The sequence below is a fragment of the Gorilla gorilla genome, chromosome 1 (assembly GCF_029281585.2).
Source record: "Gorilla gorilla gorilla isolate KB3781 chromosome 1, NHGRI_mGorGor1-v2.1_pri, whole genome shotgun sequence".
Taxonomy (NCBI): Eukaryota; Metazoa; Chordata; class Mammalia; order Primates; family Hominidae; genus Gorilla; species Gorilla gorilla.
This window is the reverse complement of record NC_073224.2, coordinates 169,916,216-169,935,211: the sequence shown is the minus strand read 5'-3', so window position 1 is coordinate 169,935,211 and position 18,996 is coordinate 169,916,216. Positions and strand designations below refer to the sequence as shown.

Genomic DNA, 18,996 nt, shown 5'->3' with positions numbered 1-18,996 from the left:
ATTTTTTAACACCAAAAAGAATTTTGTAATTCTCAGTTTCTCTGTAACTGGAAACATGTCTGGGTGGAGGAAATACAGATAGAGATGGGGAGGATATGGAGAAAAAGGAAACCTATGTTAAATTGTGGCCACTTCTTAAAAATCTACATTGCACAGACCTGGCCAAATGAACATACTAATTATCCCAATTCACTAGCAAACAAACTAAGTCAGAAAAGATAAATACTAAAAATTCAAAAAGAAAACCCTGGCCAGTAATGCTTAACCCGAATAATTATGTTTTAACTCTTAATCTTAATTTTTATTTACCATATTTTAATATCTAGAAAAAATTGTGTATGGGCATATGTAAACATATTAATCTGGAAAAGGTAAACACTAGAAAAGCAATGCTGGAAAACAGACAGTCATTGAATAGCTACCTGCTAATTTTGAAGTAACATATACTTTAAACATGTTGTCTAGATTGAATTTTTCAAATAAACACACATCAATTCATTCCTAACTCAGGAGCTTAAATTCAGTACCTTTTTTCTCTTTTTTTTTCATACTTTTTGATAGGCTTATGAAAAAAGAATTCACATAACCAAAGAACAAGAAGAAAACTGAGTTAATTTTCATTATATCCATTAGATCCTAGGAAGACTTCATCTAGTGTCATATTAAATCCTTTTTTAGAATTTTTCCAAGCAATGCTTTTAAAAAACTGCTTGTGGTTAGAATGCAGGTAAGGAGGTTCTATCATTGTTTTTCAGAAGAGAACAAACTAAGACCACTCAATATAACCAGATAAAGCTTAGCAAACGCCCATTTTTAACATGTTTTGATGAGAATAGCCCAGTTCTCCCTTTCTAGGTAGGGTAGGAGGACAATTCCTTACACACAGTATAGCTGCACACTCTCTAGCTGGGCTTTATCAGTAGGGATCCTTTAGAACATGTGCAGAAAATGGCATAGGAAACACTGGAGTATAATAGCTCAACCACAGAAGAATTCCCTCAGGAAACCAAGCAGTACTTGTGTATCTTACACACTAGGGAAGAAAGGAGCCTTTGTGAAAATATATGTAAATATACCATTGTACATCCCTCCACTGGAGGCTTTCTGATGGTATGTGATTGCTTGCTATTACTCAGGTTAGAATATGAAATTCACCCAAAATAAAGACAGGCAGGTATTAGTATTTGTTAAAAATAATAAGCATGAAATCAGCCAAAATAAAATATTTATGACGAGTTTAAATTTTAATATATATCATTTATATAAATAAATAAATTTGGTAATCAAAACAGTCATGATTTACTTACACTATGATTCTAATAGCACAGTTTTAATAGCATATTTTTGATGTCCCCCCAAAGCTATTTGTTGATAACGCCATAGTACTATAAATCTTGCACTATGCCAGTGTTAGCACTATTTGGGTTTAGTGCAAGGCATATTCTCCCAGAATCAATACAACCTTATAAAATTTATTTTAGGTTATGGCTTAGAATATTAGAACTTATATTCTATGTATTATATGGTTTGAATTTCTATTCTAAATGGTGAGATTATACTAAAATTAAGCAAGTTTTAAGTGCTGTGTTTTTAACAATTGTAACAATTGGTTAATTTTATTCTGATTATTTTTATTCAGGTACTGTAAATAATCTAAATTTTTCCTTAAAATTCAGTGAACAACTCTAAGATGGTTATTTTAAGTGCATTTTTCATTGCTTCCAAAAAGCTTTCAATTTACAGTTCTTACCCAGTAAATAGTATATAATATTTCCAGTTCAGGATGTATGTTTTTCTGCAATTAAACAAAATTAATTTTACCATGATCATTAGGGACTCTTTTCAGAAAACTATGGTAAACTTCTACTACATCACTAAAGAATGCCATACCATTTTTGCAATAGACCCCGTCCCAGCAAAGCAACATTTTAGACAATGGACAAGAAGATGTATCTCCTAGTGGCCAATGGAATCCTTATCCACTTGGGAGGCGGGATGTACCTCCGGACACCATTACTAAAAAGGTAACCAATTTTTAATTAACAAGACAAACCATGAACCTTGCACAATCTACTGCAATATATAATAAATATTTTGTGTCTTATCATAATTTCTAAGTTTGTGATAACTTTAAGGTAAATATTATGCTACTACACGAGTTTGGTTAACTGTAAGTACATTGAAATGAATGGAAAATAAACACTGCCAACTGTTCAAAGTTGGTAATGAATGTTTACAAACAACATCCTGCAACCTCTCTACAGATACTCTTACCTCTTACCACCCACCTTTGAAAGGCACATATAGAATGATATGTGACATACTTCCGACTCTCTTGGCTTTAACAGTGTGTTGTAACCAGTTTGCATAAAAGAAAATTTGATTCACTATTTCTAAAGTTATGACAATTGATTCAGCAAACATTTAGTGAACAACTATATGTACATTGCTATGTGTGGAACACTTGCTAGATATTGAGGAAACAAAAATGAAAAAGACAGTTTCTTGCTTCAAGAGCCTTTTTATCTAGTAAGGTGTGCTGAGTGATAAGTAGGTAATTATAATATTACATAACAGATCCCCACAACAGGAGTAAAAAGAAAGCCACAACTTGGGATAAGATACTTGCCACATATATGAGAGAAGGGAGAATTTGTATTCTAAAATATATTTTTTAAAGCTCTTACAAATCAGTAATGAAGACATACAACACAGTTTTTTAAACTGGTAAAATACAAGGGGAATCAGGTGGGTAAATAAATACTAAAACAAAACTGAACCTTTTTATCAATCAGGGAAATGCAAAAGAGATGCCATTTACACTTACTAGACTGGCAAAAATTAAGAAATCTGAAAAATACAAGTCGTTTTTAGGTATAAGAGCAATGGAAACTCTTTTAGACTTCTTATTGGAATATGAAACATTATCACTTTGGTAACAAATTTTCCTGCAAAGCTGAATATGCACATACCCAACATTCCATCAATTCTCCTCTTAAGGTATTAAACTAGAAAAATTATCGTACATGTCATTCAGGGTACTTGAAATGTTTCCAATACCAGAAAACTGGGAAAAGCCAAATGTTTACCACCAGGAGAGTATGTAAATAAATTCTGTTAATTACACAAAGGAATATTTCAAAGCAATAAAAATTAGTAAACTATAATTACAATAATGTGTATTAACTTTAGAAACATAATTTGAATGGAAAAAAAAGTTTCTGGAAATGGCATACATATGTAATACCATGTTTACAAATCCCAAAACAAGCAAAACTCAAAATATACTATTTAAGCATAAGTACATAAGAAACCTATTGTTATAAGTAAATGGTAAATGTAGTATTCAGAATTGTGGTTATCTCTAAAGGTAAAGTAGGGGATGGAATCAGGGAGAAAGTGGATATTATTGCTGGAACTATTCTAATTCTGAAATTGAATTATGGTTCTTTACACTCTATTTTTTTTTTTTTTTTTTTGAGACGGAGTCTTGCTCTGTCGCCCAGGCTGGAGCGCAGTGGCGCAATCTCTGCTCACTGCAATCTCCACCTCCCAGGTTCACGCCATTCTCCTGCCTCAGCCTCCCGAGTAGCTGGGACTACAGGGGCCTGCCACCATGCCTGGCCAATTTTTAGTAGAGACGGGGTTTCACCGTGTTAGCCAGGATGGTGTAGATCTCCTGACCTCCTGATCCGCCCGCCTCAGCCTCCCAAAGTGCTGGGGTTACAGGCGTGAACCACCGCGCCCGGCCTACACTCTACTTTCTAAGCTCATGAGTGTTCATTTTATAATTGTGCTTTGTAACCTACATATGTATTACATACTTACATTCTTTGTAACTTAAGTGATTTTTCCCTTGATGACCACTTCAATACTTCAAAAATGCATTAAATATCAAATTTTATTTTATCCAAAATATTTGGTAATGCCACTGATTTACATGCATTTATTTTATGCATGTTATTAATTTGACTATTGGGTAATATTCAGCACCACAGGTAAATATAATATGATGTGGTTAATGCTAAGATGGGATACAGGGCTATGACAGTACCTGGAAAGGGCACCTGTTTAGTGAAGAAACTAAGAGCAGTGGTGTCAAATAAGACTAGAGGGATAAGCAGAAGCCAGGTCATGCTGGGATTTATCCTGTGGGAAATGAGAAGGGGAATATAAAGTATTTTAAACAGAGAAAGGACATGATCAAGTTTTTATTTAAAGAGCACTCTGACAGCTTTTCAGAGAATGAATTAGTGAGGAGAAAGACTGGAGGCAATGGAACTAGTTAGGAAGATTCTATAGTAATTCAGGTGAAAGTCAATGGAAACAATGGGTGGTGGAAAGAAATGCTGTATTAGTCCATTCTCACATTGCTATAAAGAACTACCTGAGACTGGGTAATTTATACAGAAAAGAGGTTTAATTGACTCACAGTTCCTCAGGCTGTATAGGAGACATAGCTAGGAAGGCCTCAGGAAACTTACAATCACTGTGGAAGCAAAGGGGAAGCAAGCATGTCTTCACATGATGGTAGGACAGAAAGTGAGAAGGGGGAAGTGCTATATACCTTTAAACAACCAGATCTCATAAGAACCCCATCACAAGAACAGCAAGAGGAAAATCCACTCCCGTGATTCAAACACCTCCCACTAGGTCCCTCCTTCAACACATGGGGATTACAATTCAACATGACATTTGGGTAGGGACACAGAGCCAAACCATAACAAATTCATAGATCCAATATCATGATAAATATTAGAACCAAAACAATCTTGTGATTGGACATAGGGCATAGAGATAGATAAAAGTTCCAAGGTTGATACCCAAGCTTCTAATGTGGTCAAGTGAGTGATGATGTTCCATTCACTAAGATGGGAAATACAGGAAGAGTAATAGGTGGAAGTGGAGGAAGAGAGAAGAGTTTAGGTTTTTACATGTTGATTTGAGGTAGCTTTAAGGCATCCAAGTGGAAATGTGCAGTGGATGTTTGGATATATTTATCCTAAGTTCAGTAGAGAAAACTTAGCTGGAGATTCAAATTTAGGAATCATTAGAACATGTATTATTGAGCCATGAGTGAGGTAGAAGGATGACCCAGAACTCCATGGAACAGAACTCCATGGAACACCAACATTTAAGACATGTACAGTACATAGGAAGAATAGGCAGAAAAGAAATAATCAAAGATTAGATCAATACAGCGATTTTACTGCAAGCTGTAGAAAATTCAAGGGAAACATTGTTGAACTTCAAGGAAATACTTCACTAAACATAAGAAGTAGTTGAGATTTATACTATGCCTCAACTTTAGTACTTGGTTCTCTCTTATTAAATACTTAGGGTTTTATTTTCCCATTCCACTCTGCCCTCACGCTGTTGGCTCTATCCTAAAACTGGTTTCTCTCATAATTATAAGATTACTACCAATGGCGATTGGTAATATGAACTTCCTCTTTCAAATCCAGCAAGAGAGAGAAGTAAGCTTCTAGTAGCTCTCTCTTATGTGCAAAACCTTTCTTCCCTGAGTCTTTCAACAAGCCTCATCTTACATCTCATTGACCCAAAAGAGCTAAGGACTTCCCATCCTAGAAAAAGAAATGGAGTTATATGACTGGCTTTGTCTGATCAGTTGGCATAGAGTAGACAGGGCTCTCAATTTCAATTATGCAAGAAACATGTAAAGGAAAAACAAGGGAAAGTAACACTTTGGAAATAGTGAGGGAAAAATGTTTTAAGGAGGGAATGGTCAACTGTCAAATGATGCACAAAAACGTCAAGCAAGATAAGTATGACTAAAGGCTCCTTGGATTTAGCAACAAGGAGGTCATTGGTGATCTCAGCAAAAGCAATTTGCTTAAATGTTGGGGGGGAATCCATAGGAATCTGCATTAAGGGGTAAGTAAAGAAACCTGTAAAACTCAAGAAAGAAGTAATGTACTAAATGTACCATGTCTTCTTCCTACTATTATGATAAGCAGGTTCTGATTATCCCATATTATATAGCAATTTTGCCTAAAATCCGAGATTTCTGAACCTATAAATAGATATGTCCACCTATCACCTCTCAGAGTAGAGAGAATAAGGACCACTTTAAATATTCAAATTTAGTTTTTATTATATATTATATATTAGTTGAATAGTCAAGTTAATATTCAGTGAGACTCAACCTAAGGAAAGAAAAATGGTCATGGGAGTATTAGCCTGGGCTGCAAAATTTACTGAAATAGATGCGATAATTATACTATTAGTTATTGGGTTTCTATTTGATTCTACAATGACATTTTTAAAAGTTAATATTTTTGTAGTTGTCACGGAGTGAGCAGTTAGGCTAGACATAATGGGAATGGAAAGATAGAAAGTGAACTATAAATTGAATGGGGAATCAAAGGAGAATAAGTGGTGAAGAATTCTTAGCCAGTGTCCAATTTGAGTCTATTTCTCCAAGCCTCTGTAGATTTTTTTTTTTAAATCTTGTCTCTCTAACTAAGCCATCAGAAACCACAGTAATGCTGTAGGGATTTGGAGGGAAATTATGGAAAGTCTTTGACTGAACTTGTGGCTCTCTGTTCTGGCTATCATAGATTTTTGGTTACTCATGGCCATGCCAGCCAGTACTTCAAGCACTATAGAGAACAAATGTGGGTGTCTTCCAAGCTGTGGGTCCAAAACCTTAGACACATAAAGTAATTGGACAAGAAGTGTTTATTTCTCAGAATTTTGCTCCTGTATCTATTGTGCCTGTCCTGTGCACCTGAGAGTGGCAAAGTGATGGAAAAATGCCAAGAGTGTTAAATGCTGTCTTTTTTTTTTTAAGGGAGTAAAAGTAGGTGGTAGATTTTATTCCTCTCTTGCTATGCAGTCCCAGACTCACATTTTTTTTTATTTTTTTTATTTTTTTTTTGGCAGAGTCTTGCTCTGTCACCCAGGCTGGAGTGCAGTGGTGTGATCTCGGCTCATTGCAGCCTCCCCATCCTGGGTTCAAGTGATTCGCGCGCCTCACCCTCCCAAGTAGCTGCGATTGCAGGCATTCACCACCACGCCTGGCTAATTTTTGTATTTTTAGTAGAGACAGGATTTTGCCATGTTGGCCAGCCTAGTCTGAAACTCCTGACCTCAAGTGATCTGCCCGCCTCAGCTTCCCAAAGTGCTGGGATTATAGGCGAGAGCCACTGTGCCCGGCCCAAAATCTCAAATTTTAATGTCTATTAGTATTAAAAGTTTAGGATTCACTGCTAGAAGAACATTTTATAGCTATGTAAATCTGCCACCCCAAAATTCCAGGCAGTATTATATGAATACTTTAAGAACTGCTGTTTAAAACTTTTGCAATTGCTGAAAACAACCATGGTTTCAGAAGGAGAATTTGTATTTTAGAGTCTTATTACATCACTTCTGTTACTCCTACAGTCTATCGGATTATGCCACAGTCACTATAGTCAGAATATTTGGTTTCATGTATTAAATCTTTACATAAGGCACTGTGTTAAATGCTTTAATGTATTTCTTTATCTAACTTTCACAGCAACTATATGAAGTAAGCACTATTATTTTGTTAAAGAAGAAACTCATACTCAGAGGTTAGGTTACTTGCCAAGCTCACCTGGGTAACTTATCATTTTATATTTCCCTCCTATATGTAACAGAAAATAATATGAAGGTGATACTATAAAAGATAAACGCAAAAACATGTTATTTTAAATTCAGACATTGCACTCTGATTTGGTCAAATCCTCTATAGGGATGACGAGGCTGTTTTGCCCTAATTCTAAAATGATACTCTTTTAAAAGTATTAGGAGTCTTAAACACATTGAATATCCATAAAATGTAAAATTAAAGGATAATATCTGCAAGAGTATGTTAGAATGATAGAGCAGAAAAACATTGCAGCCAAAAGGCTACAGTGACATATTAAAACCAATGAAACCAAACACTTTGCTTCTGGAATGGATAACCAAGAAACTATAAAATCCTAGCATTTTAAAATCTGAAAATTCTTTAGTAACAAAAGACTAGGCATTCAAAGGTCTCCTTTAGCATCAGTGACTCTTTCCACCCTGAGTGTCTGTTCCCTCCCTGAGTGTTCTAGGTTAAGTGCATAAAGACTTGGCAGTTGGAGTAATAAAGATGGATAACAAGGGTCAATATCAGGATGGACACAGAGGAAGAGGAAGGCTTTAAAAATTTGCTGATTAGTTTTGGCTCACAAACTTACCTCTTATGCTGAACTTGCCTCTGATTTTCTCACATCTACAATATCAGTTCAGCTATTAAGCACTTCAGGATTGCCAGGATTGTCATCTCTGAGACATGCCTAGGAATTTATCAGAAGAAGAAACTAGAAGAAAGTGTGTGTGTGTGTGTGTGTGTGTGTGTGTGTGTGGTCATTTTCAAGTTCTTATTACTCTTCCTTTACCCCACCCCCACCCCAACCCCAAATTGTCATTTTTGCTTTTTGTAAAATACTTTTTTAAAGATTTTTTAATTAAGTTTCTCAGGAGGAATATTCATTTCTTATTTTAATTATGGCATTTGTCATGTTTTTTAATGTAATACATTTCAATGCTTCTTTCTATAAAAATTTAGAAAGGTAAGATCTAAAATATCTTTTGAAAATCATAAATTGTTTTTCTGTCAACCATATGGCCAAATCATCATTTGTGCTTTAAAATAACTGGATCAAATTCCTACTGGGATTTTACTTGGTAATATAAGTCAGTCTATTATAAAAACTTTTCAGAAGATCAGAGTAAACCAATGTCATTTAAAATAAGTACAACTTATTTAAAAGATATTTAAAAGTACAACTTAAGAAAAATCACCTTAACCTATATATCTAGAAATTTAAATAAATACATTTTATTATTTTATAAATATCTAAAATAGATAATTATGTCCAGTTGTGGTGGCTCACACCTGTATTCCCAGCACTTAGCACTTTGGGAGGCCGAGGCAGGCGGATCACTTGAGGCCAGGAGTTTGAGACCAGCCTGGCCAACAAGGCAAAACCCTGTCTCTACTTTAAAAATGTCAAAAAAATTAGCCAGGTGTGGTGGTGTGCATCTGTAGTCCCAGCTACTGGGGAGGATGAGGCATGAGAATCACTTGAACCCAGGAAGTGGAGGTTGCAGTGAGCAGAGATCATGCCACTGCATTCCAGCCTAGGCGACAAGAGCAAAACTCCAACCCCACCCCCCCAAAAAAAATCATTAAATTACAGTCACTGAAAAGTAAATTTATTGAAATTGTTTTCCACTGAAAAGAAATATTGCTATCAGTACTCTGTGTATGTACAACTGGAATAAAAATAACTATAATTTTTGGTTTTTGTAATTTAACTGAGAATAGGCATTGTGCTGTTGAGGTCCCTTATGTCAAAAGGTTGGGGTGAATGTAGCTTATTTAAATAGAAATAGAAGAAAGTCTGAAATAGATGAGAGAGAGAGATGAGGATTTAAATATTGGGGAAAAAATAGATGGCAGAAAGTAGAGTAGATCATGAGGCTGTAAGCAAGCAAGTCAAGATGTGGAAGAAGCAGATATGAAAATCAACCAGGTAAATATTACATATAAGAGATGCGGAAATAGAATTGTTTCTTATTTCCGTTAACCTCAAAGTCAAGAATATCTGTTCTGGTTTAGAGTAAAATTGAAATTGAAAAATGATTCTAAAACCTGAGTGATTGTCAATGCTGTAACTAAATTCTCCTTTTGTACAGAAGCAAATATATCAAGTAGAATTGTTTTTTGCCTTAGGCTTTGTATTTTTTCCCTCCCAAAGAAATGCATATTGTTAACAGTGAAGAACCCCCAGGAGTTACGTCTTTACTTCATTGGTCCATAAGCAAATGAGAACAATCTTCTCCATCACTGGGAGTAATACCAGTCTCAATCATCACTTCTCTTTCCTGGTTCTCTTTCCCAAGCCTCATAAGCAAATGAGAACAATCTTCTCCATCACTGGGAGTAATACCAGTCTCAATCATCACTTCTCTTTCCTAAGCCTCATTTTTCTCCTCCGAGAGTAGCAAAGTTTTCACTGATCAGAGTTAATGTTGTTTCTGGTAGACTAGGCAGTCCCTAAAACTCAGAAACAAATTGGAGTTCCTTTCAGAGAGTCATTCTCAATTCCAAACAGCTTTCTAAACGCTAGGAAAAGGGATCTTTTGAGTCATTAGATAGATGGAGATTCTCTGTTTCTCTCATCTTGTTCCCCTACCCTCCTTTTGGTGGTGTCACTTAGAACTTTGTGTCAAGCAGTATAAAGACTGCATTGGTTTCTGTGGTAACAGCATATTCTGCTGAGGCTGCTGAGGAAAAGTAGCTTCAAGAGACAGCAGCCAAATGCATTCACTGTCAGTAAGCTCTGCCCAGAAACAAGAAATGAGTTCAGTGAAAGGCCAGATTGATTAAATCATATAATTATAATTTTTAATTTAAAAAATGTTTGGCACAATCTGTAGCCCCTGGAGAGACATTTCTTAAACAGAAATTATGCAGTTTTTCTCTTGACCAAAAGCCATTTTTTTCAGGACATAAAAAAGTGGAAAAGTAGGAAGATATCAAATGTGTCCAAATAAAAAGAGCCTTCATCTCCAGTGAGACTTTGAAAATTACCTCTAGATCTACAGAAATGCAACCATACTTTCCTTGCAGTTTTGGTATCTACTAGAAATAACTAGAACTGAATTATTTGTGTGACTAATAAGTACCTACTCTTTAATTTCACCTCTGGTTGAAAAGGAACTTTTAAGTAGTAGTTACAATCATGCCGGTCACCTGAGAGGCAGTCAACCACTGTCACACAAACATCCTCCAAGTTAGGACAGGTTAGGAGAAGGAGAGGTAGGTAGATGAAAATTATACCTTATAGAACTTTTGATTAGCGGTCATTTACTGATAACATTGTCAGGCACCCACCAAACACCAATAGGAGGCTTTTGAGATTTCTGATGCTTATATTTAGTGATATATTAGTGATATATTAAGACACCCCTTTACTTTCCCTGCCTATCAAATCTATGCCTGTATCCCTACTAAACTTGTTTCGGTATGGTCTTTATGGCAGTAACATTAGTTATTGCTCTGGAACAGAATAAAAATGCACTGTTGAGGTTGTAAAAATTGTATTGTGCAGAACAATCCAAAGAACAATTATATGAATATCTGCAGGCTCAAATCAAGTTGCACTCCTTTTACGTAACTTTGCCAGTAATCTTATTCAGATGAATTCCATATACTCTTTTAAAACATATCCTAATTTATATATTATCATGTTATTTTTTCCAGAAAATCAATAGAGCCATGCCTTTTGCTATACTTGGGAAAATAAGACTAAATACGTCCCATTAGAGTTACTGTCCCCCTAACTGCAAATTATTGATGTAAGATAGAGATGGTATATACATATGTAGACTTGCTTGTTAAGAATTATTAGCCAATGCCAAATAAACCAAAGTACATGACCTGGAGGAAATCAAAAATTCCATGGAAATAAGACCTTTCAGAGGCAGCTCCATGACTTAGTAATAGCAGCTGAATCAGGAAAAAGGGTTTGAAAAAATCAATGAAATAATTTATTTAATGATCCATTTCAAATATGTATTTTGTTAATCTGAAGAGCTAGGATAATATATTTCTAATTGATTGATTTTAGTATTATTTAATTCATAGGTGTTTTTAAAGCTTACTCTATTTCTATTGTTGTTAGATTTGTTCTCAGAAATAATGGGGATAGGAGGTTGTGAAAATGTGAATGGAAAAAAATCTCTAACGTAAAGCAAAAATGACAGCTGAATAAAATATTGTTTAATTTACAGTCACTTTTGTATTGGATTTTTCTTAAGACAACATTATTCTTTAACTCACAAAGCATACCTTTATTTCCTAATACCAGTGCAACAATACAGCTGTCTGCAGTATTGAAGGACATCACTGTCACAAAATCGGGGATTGTCCTCATCCAGTCTCACTCTAAATTATTTCCTTAATAAAAGTGTAAAGCCAAAAATGTCTGTCAAAAAGCTATCAAGTCAGAGGTAGAAAATAAATTTGCCATAGATTAAAGCAATAGGAAAACGGGCAGATTAAATTACTTACTCCATCAATATTTGACATAGATGTTCCTTAAAACAAATGACCGTTCTTCAGAAAATTGAGATAAGTCAATAGCATTTATATTGTCTTTGTTTGGGGAGAAATCTAAAAGCAAAAATGCAGAATTAATCCAATGCCATAAAAATGTTCCTGGTTGAATATGTGATGAGAAGTGATGATTGAGACTGGTATTACTCCCAGTGATGGAGAAGATTGTTCTCATTTGCTTATGGACCAATGAAGTAAAGACATAACTCCTGGGGGTTCTTCACTGTTAACTTGAAGTTCTACATAACATGACAGCTGGCAGAGATCAAGGATAGTTGCCAGATAGAGATGTCAAAATGATAAGATTCCATTTCTTGCCGCTTGATCTTTATCTGACTTACTCTACTAGCTGTAGGTTCTTAGAAATCTTAAGGGTGAAATAAATTGTTGTCAAACTTTTATCGTTACTCTTAACATCTTCCATTTTGGGAATATATGTCAGCATCATCACAAAACAAACCATAGGTTGAAAAGTGTAGACTCATCCTCAGTTTCATCATTCTGCTATTAAGGATACTCCATTGTTTTTTAATTTTGGCTAATAATTTCCTAAATCCATAGCTATGTTTTGTTGGTTGACATTTAATCACAGGAGAATGTACTTATAGAGATTCAATATGCCAGAGATGACTGCCTTTGTGTATCAGCCAGCTGCTATGCTAAGACACTTACACTGAAGTGAAATGTTCTACCACCTCACTTTTTATGTGTCATTGGAGACACTAAAGTATATTACCAGTATCTGACTCCAAAAAATACAAGATCAGCAAATATTTTGAATGCCCTCTAAAATTACTGCAGTGTGCCACCAGAATGAAATGTCACCAAAACCCCAGGACAGGAGAAGGAACATCTTCCTGCCCCCTTTATTTTTAGCTGCAGAGCTTCCTTCCATATATTTGTGCAAGTTTGTCTTCTGACACTGAAATGGGAGAATATAGATTTTGGCATCAAGCTGGCCTAAATACAAATAAAACAGGATGAAAAGGTTCAGCTTAATAGGTTGTTATAATCAGAAAAAGAATATCTACAGTACATACAGTAGGCACTGTACTAAGATGCTTACCTTGCAAAACACTCTCATATCATCTTCACAACTTTATGGGACCAGGAGTTAGAGGTATGAAATTGAGAGATACAGGATTGGAATCCAGTGTTGTCTGGGTATACAGCCTACTCTACCCACTAATTATTCCCCTCATATATTTTATCACACACACCCCTCCCAACAAAAAAAATCAGAAAACATTATAGCATAGCCCATTGCACTGTTAAATAACCTCAACACCAGGAATATATTTGATATATATATCGCTAGTACTTTTTGGCACTGCTTGGTATTTGTTGTTGTTGTTGTTGTTGTTGTTGTTACATTTTCAAAAGAGAGAAACTCATGCACTAGTCACATTTTTTAAAGAATTTTTGAGTCTTCTTCAATTTGTTTTTATTGGTCTACGCAAATCAAAATTTTTAGGGATTTTGAAATGCATCTGTTTTCCAAACCTTCATGTTCTTTAATCTGAAACATTTACAAGTTGTTTAGTGACCTTTGTGAATCTCAGAACAAAAAGAATCAGGAGCACTAAGCACAACTTAAACTTTAAAAGTTCTCTTAAGCACTAGAGGCCTTTTCTTCATATTGAATTTAGTTCATTTTGTTAATTTTGTTTCTCAATAACATAGTACATCAAACTTCTTGAGTATATTCTCTGCGATTTCTGTTAACCCTTCTTGGTTGATGCTGCCACCGTTTTCCACAAAATAACCTGAGTCCTGTCACCAAAACTACCTGTGAAAGTGATACAACTGCACTGAATATTGACACGTCCAGCAAAATGATAATTACACTAATACAGGGTACCTTGCATAGGTGATACACTAAACTATGTAGTAAACTGTAATACGAAAAATACTCAGCTTTTTTTTTAGTTCTTACTAAGATCTTGTCTTTTGTTTTCTTTTAAGCAAAAGTTCAGGAGAAATGTTCACCTTAACTTTGTCTTTATTGGCCCTTGAGCATATTAAACTTTGCTTCTCAGTTTTCCCATCTAACAGGAAAGGACGATGATGCTTATCTTATAGAGTGGCTTTGAAAATTAACCATGATTATGATGTAAAATACTTATCACAGTGCCTGTTATGTAAGTGTTTAATTAATGGTAGCTATCATAATATTTATTATTTTGGATAAAAATCTATGTGAATTATGGATAAGCTAACTTTCATTTAGCTTTGTTCCTAACAATAGGTTGTTAATGAGACCAAAGTCATGAGTTAGCATCTCTTTGAATTAGTTATCCATGAATACAGACTCCTCTCTTTACCTAGATGGTTGTATTCAAAACATATACAATGATGGGGATGGAAATATCTAGGGGTGAAAAAACAAAGATGAATCACAGCAACCTAAAATATTAGTCATGTTAATAGTGCAGAGTAAGTAGTATCATCTTGACTTATGGTAGAATGTATTTAGTCCGTTATTGTATATTCTGTCCCCATCCATAAAAGAGGCCACATCTCAACATCTGAAACAAAACGCATAATTTACTGCTTGCATACAAATAACTTGCAAGGTACAACCACTCTGAGCTAAATAGGATTTGAAGAAGCAAGGAGTTGAGTGACTGGTGGATGTTCAGAAGTTAGAATATTTAGGAGTTAGTTGGCAAAACTTTCACTGGGAGAAACATGGTTACTTGACTCAGACTGTTGCTGACTGGTTGACCTTCAAGTGCAGTTTCTAAAGCAAGTTGTTACTGATTGATTACAACAGGTTTAAAATCAGTTTTTTCCAGTGGTTATTTATTGCTATGACCAGACAGTGAGACCTTCACTCTGCAGTTAGGAACTTTTGTTCTCATTGCCATTAGAGTGCTATATCCCAAGCAATACACTCAGTGTATTGCATTATCTTCTTTAATCTTCACCATTTTCTCTTAAGCACTAATTATTATATCTGCATTTTCATCTGATAAGCAGAAATCTTAGGTACCTTGCATAAGATTGCATAACTAAAAAGTGACAAAGCAAGGAATAAAATTCAGGTTCATTTGACTCCAAAGACTATGTTATCTGTACTGCATGTATAATTATTTTTTAATTAACTCCTGGCATTTCTATAACCCCCTTCATTTATTTAATTTTGCCATTTCAAGAATGCTATGTAAATAGGATCTGTATGTATGTAACCTTTTGGGATTGGCTTTTCCAGCATACTTCTCTGGAGATTCATTCAGGTTGTTGTATGTGTCAATAGTTCTTTCCTTTTTATTGCTGTGTAGTATTCCATAGTATGGATATATCACAGTTCGTTTATCATTTACCTATGGAAGGATATCTGGGTTATTTTCCATCTATGGCTACTATGAAGAAAATTGCTATAAACATCTGTGCGCACCTTTTTGTGTGAACCTAAGTCTTCATAAGTCTTTGGGATGAATGTCCAGGAATACAACTGCTGGATCATATGGTACTTGCATGTTCAATTTGTAAAGAAACTACCAAACATTTTTCCAGAGTGGCTCTACCATTTGACATTGCCAGCAGCAATATGTGAGTAATTTAGTTTTTCTTCATCATCTCCTGCATTTGGTGTTGGCACTGTGTTTTGTCTTAGTCATTCTGTTAGGTGTGTAGTGATATATACACTTAGTGAAAATTAGCTCAGATTATGAGGTGAATTATGCAAATATTGTGGTTTTAATTTCAATTTCCATAATGACTAATAACATTGAACATCTTTTTATGTACTTATTTGCCTCCATCTGTATATCCTCTTTGGTAAAATGTCTCTTCATATCTTTTGCCCATGTTCTAAATGGATTGTTTAGCTTTTTGCCGTTGAGCTTGAGAGTTCTTTATATATTCTAGGTACTATCCTTTATCAGATACATGATTTACAAACATTTTCTCCAACTCTGTAGCTTGACTTTTTTTTCATTCTTTTAGCATTTAACATTTAAGTCTGTGATCTATTTTGAGTTAATTTTGATATAAGATTTGAGACATAAGTCAAAGTTCATTTATTGTGCTTGTGGATGTCAAACTGGGCCAGCACCATCTGTTGCAAAGATTCTTTCCTACATTAAATTGCTTTTGCATCTTTGTCTCAAATCATTTGGACATATTTTTGTCGATCTGTGTTATCAGTTCTCTGCTCTATTTCATTAGTCTATGTGTCTGTCCCTCTGCAAATACAGTAACACATGGTCTTTCTTGATTACAACTCTAATAAACTTCAAATCAGATAGACTGATTCCTCTCACTCTATACTTCTTTTCCAAACTTGTTTTAGCTATTCTAGATTCATTGTCTTTCTGAATTTTAGGATAATCATATGTATTTAGAGATAAATCTTGCTAGAATTTTGATAAGAATTAAACTGGTATATCAATTTGGAGAGAATCTTTACTTTTTAAGTCTTTCATTCCATAAGTATAGTCTGTCTCTCCACTTATTTAAATCTTCTTGGATATCTTCATCAGCATGTAAGTATAGTTTTCAGCTTATAAGTTTTATACAAGCTTTGCTTAATTTGTACCTAAGTATTGCATTTTTTGAATGATTATACATGGTATTGCATTTTAAATTTTGGTGTCCATGTGTTCATTGCTAGCATACATAAATACACTTGATTTGTGTATGTTTATCTTGTATCCCATGACCTTGCTAAACTCACTCATTAGTTTTAGATTTTTTTGTTGTTGATTCTTTTGAATTTTCTATCTAGACAGTGTCATCGTAAATGAGAACAGCTTCTTTTTTCTTTTCAATCTTCATGCATTTTACTTCCTTTTCTTCCATTATTTCACCAACTACAACTTTCAGCACTATGCTGAATAAGAGTAGTGAGAGTGTACATTTACGTCTGCTCCTGATCTTAGTGGTAAAGCATTTGGTTTTTTGCCATTAAGTATATTAGCTATACATTTTTGTAGATGTTTTCTTTATAGAGTAGAGGAAGTTCCCCTCTATTCCTATTTCTCTGAACACTTTCATCATGAATGGATGTTGAATTTTGTCAAATACTTCTTCTGCTTCCATTGATATGATCACGATTTTTCTTCTGTAGCCCATTAATATGGTGCATTACACTGACTGATTTTCAAATATTGAACAAGCTTTGTATCACTAGAATAAACATCTCTTGGTCATGGTATATAATTCTTTTTATATATTGCTAAATTTTCATTGCCAATATTTTATTAAGGATTTGTGCATCTATATTCATGATGGATATTGGTTTATAGTGGTTTTTTTCTTCCCTGCTTCCTTCCTCTGTTTCTTTCTTCCTTTATTTGTTTGTTTTGTTTTTTTATTTTTTTGTTATCAGGGTAATATTTGTTTCATAAAATAAAGAAGTATTCTCTCTTCTGTTTTCTGAAAGCGATTGTGTAGAATTGGTATGAATTTTTCTTTTTTCTTTTTTTGAAACAGTCTCATTCTGTTGCCTAGGCTGGATTGCAGTAGTACAATCATAGCTCACTGTACCCTTGAACTCCTGGGCTCACTGATCCTCCTACCTCAGCCTCTCGAGTAGCTAAGACTGCAGGTGTGCACCACCACAGTGGCTAATATTTTATTTAAAAATTTTAGAGATGGAGTCTTACTGTTTTGCCCAAGCTGGAGAATTCTTATTTAAATATTCGGTAGAAATGTCCAGTGAAACCATCTGGGCCTGGATATTTTTTTCCTGGGAGCTTTAAATTACAGATTTTATTTCTTGATAGTTGTAGGGCTGTTCAAGTTATCTATATTTTATATTGGATGAGTTGTGGTAGTTTGTACTTTTCAAGGAAGTAGCCCATTTTATTAGAGTTGTCAAATGTATCTATGTAGTAGTTTGTAGTATTACTTTTTTATTATTATGTCTAAAGGGTTTTTGTAGTATTACCTTTTTATTATTATGTCTAAAGGGTCTTTAGTGGTATCCTCTCTTCATTCCTAATTTTGGTTCATTTGTGTCTTCCTTCTTTTCTTCTTTTCAGTCTTGCTAGAAGTTTGTGGATTGTATTGATTTTTTCAAAGAAACAACTCTTTGTTTCATTAATTTGTCAGTTGTTATTCATTTTCAATTTCATTGATTTCTGCTCTTCTGATTATTAAATTCCTTCCTTTTGTTTACTTTGGGTTTTTTTTGCTTTTCTTTTTTCTGGGCTCTTGAGGTGGGAGCTTAATGATTAACTCGATACATCTTTTTTTCTAATACGTGCAATTTAGTGCTATTAATTTTCCTCAGCACTGCTTTAGCTGTTCCATGAATTTTGATATGTTGTAGTTTCACCTACTTAGAGTTTAAAATATTAATTTATTTCCCTTGAGATTTCCTCTTTGAACTGTGGATTATTTAGAAGTGTGTGTTTAGTTTTCAACTGTTTGAAGATTTTTGTTTTTTCTGTTACTAATTTTAATTTGATTCCATTAGGGTTAAAGAACACACTCTATATTATTTCCATTATTTTAAATTTGTTGGGTTTTGTTTTCTGTTTCGGGATATGATCTATCTTCATAAATATTCTATAGGAACTTGAAGAGAATCTGTATTCTGTAAGTGATAATTGGATATGATTAGTTAATGGTATTGTTGAATTCTACATTTTTTATAATTTTCAGCCTAGTTTTTCCATCAGATATTGAGAGAAGGGTGTTAAATTCAACTAAAATTTAGATTTTTCTATTTCTCTTTCAGTTCTATCAATTTTGCTTCAAATATTTGCAGCTCTATTGTTTAATGTGTACACATTTAGGATTGCTACGTTTTCTTGGTGAATTGAATCGCTTTTCATTATATAAAATCCCTCTCTGTCTCTCTCATAAAGGTTTGTTTGCACTGAAGTCTACTTTATCTGGTA

At 34.3% G+C, this 18,996-nt stretch overlaps 1 protein-coding gene across 1 annotated transcript in view; it reads left to right on the top strand.

The window, feature by feature from the left end:
- LRRC7 (leucine rich repeat containing 7) overlaps positions 1 to 18,996 on the top strand; it is a 570,226-nt gene that overhangs the window by 490,292 nt on the left and 60,938 nt on the right. The window contains exon 23 of the mRNA XM_063697691.1: positions 1,905 to 2,024. Coding sequence (XP_063553761.1) covers positions 1,905 to 2,024 — 120 coding nt within the window. The remainder of the gene's footprint in view (positions 1 to 1,904; positions 2,025 to 18,996) is intronic.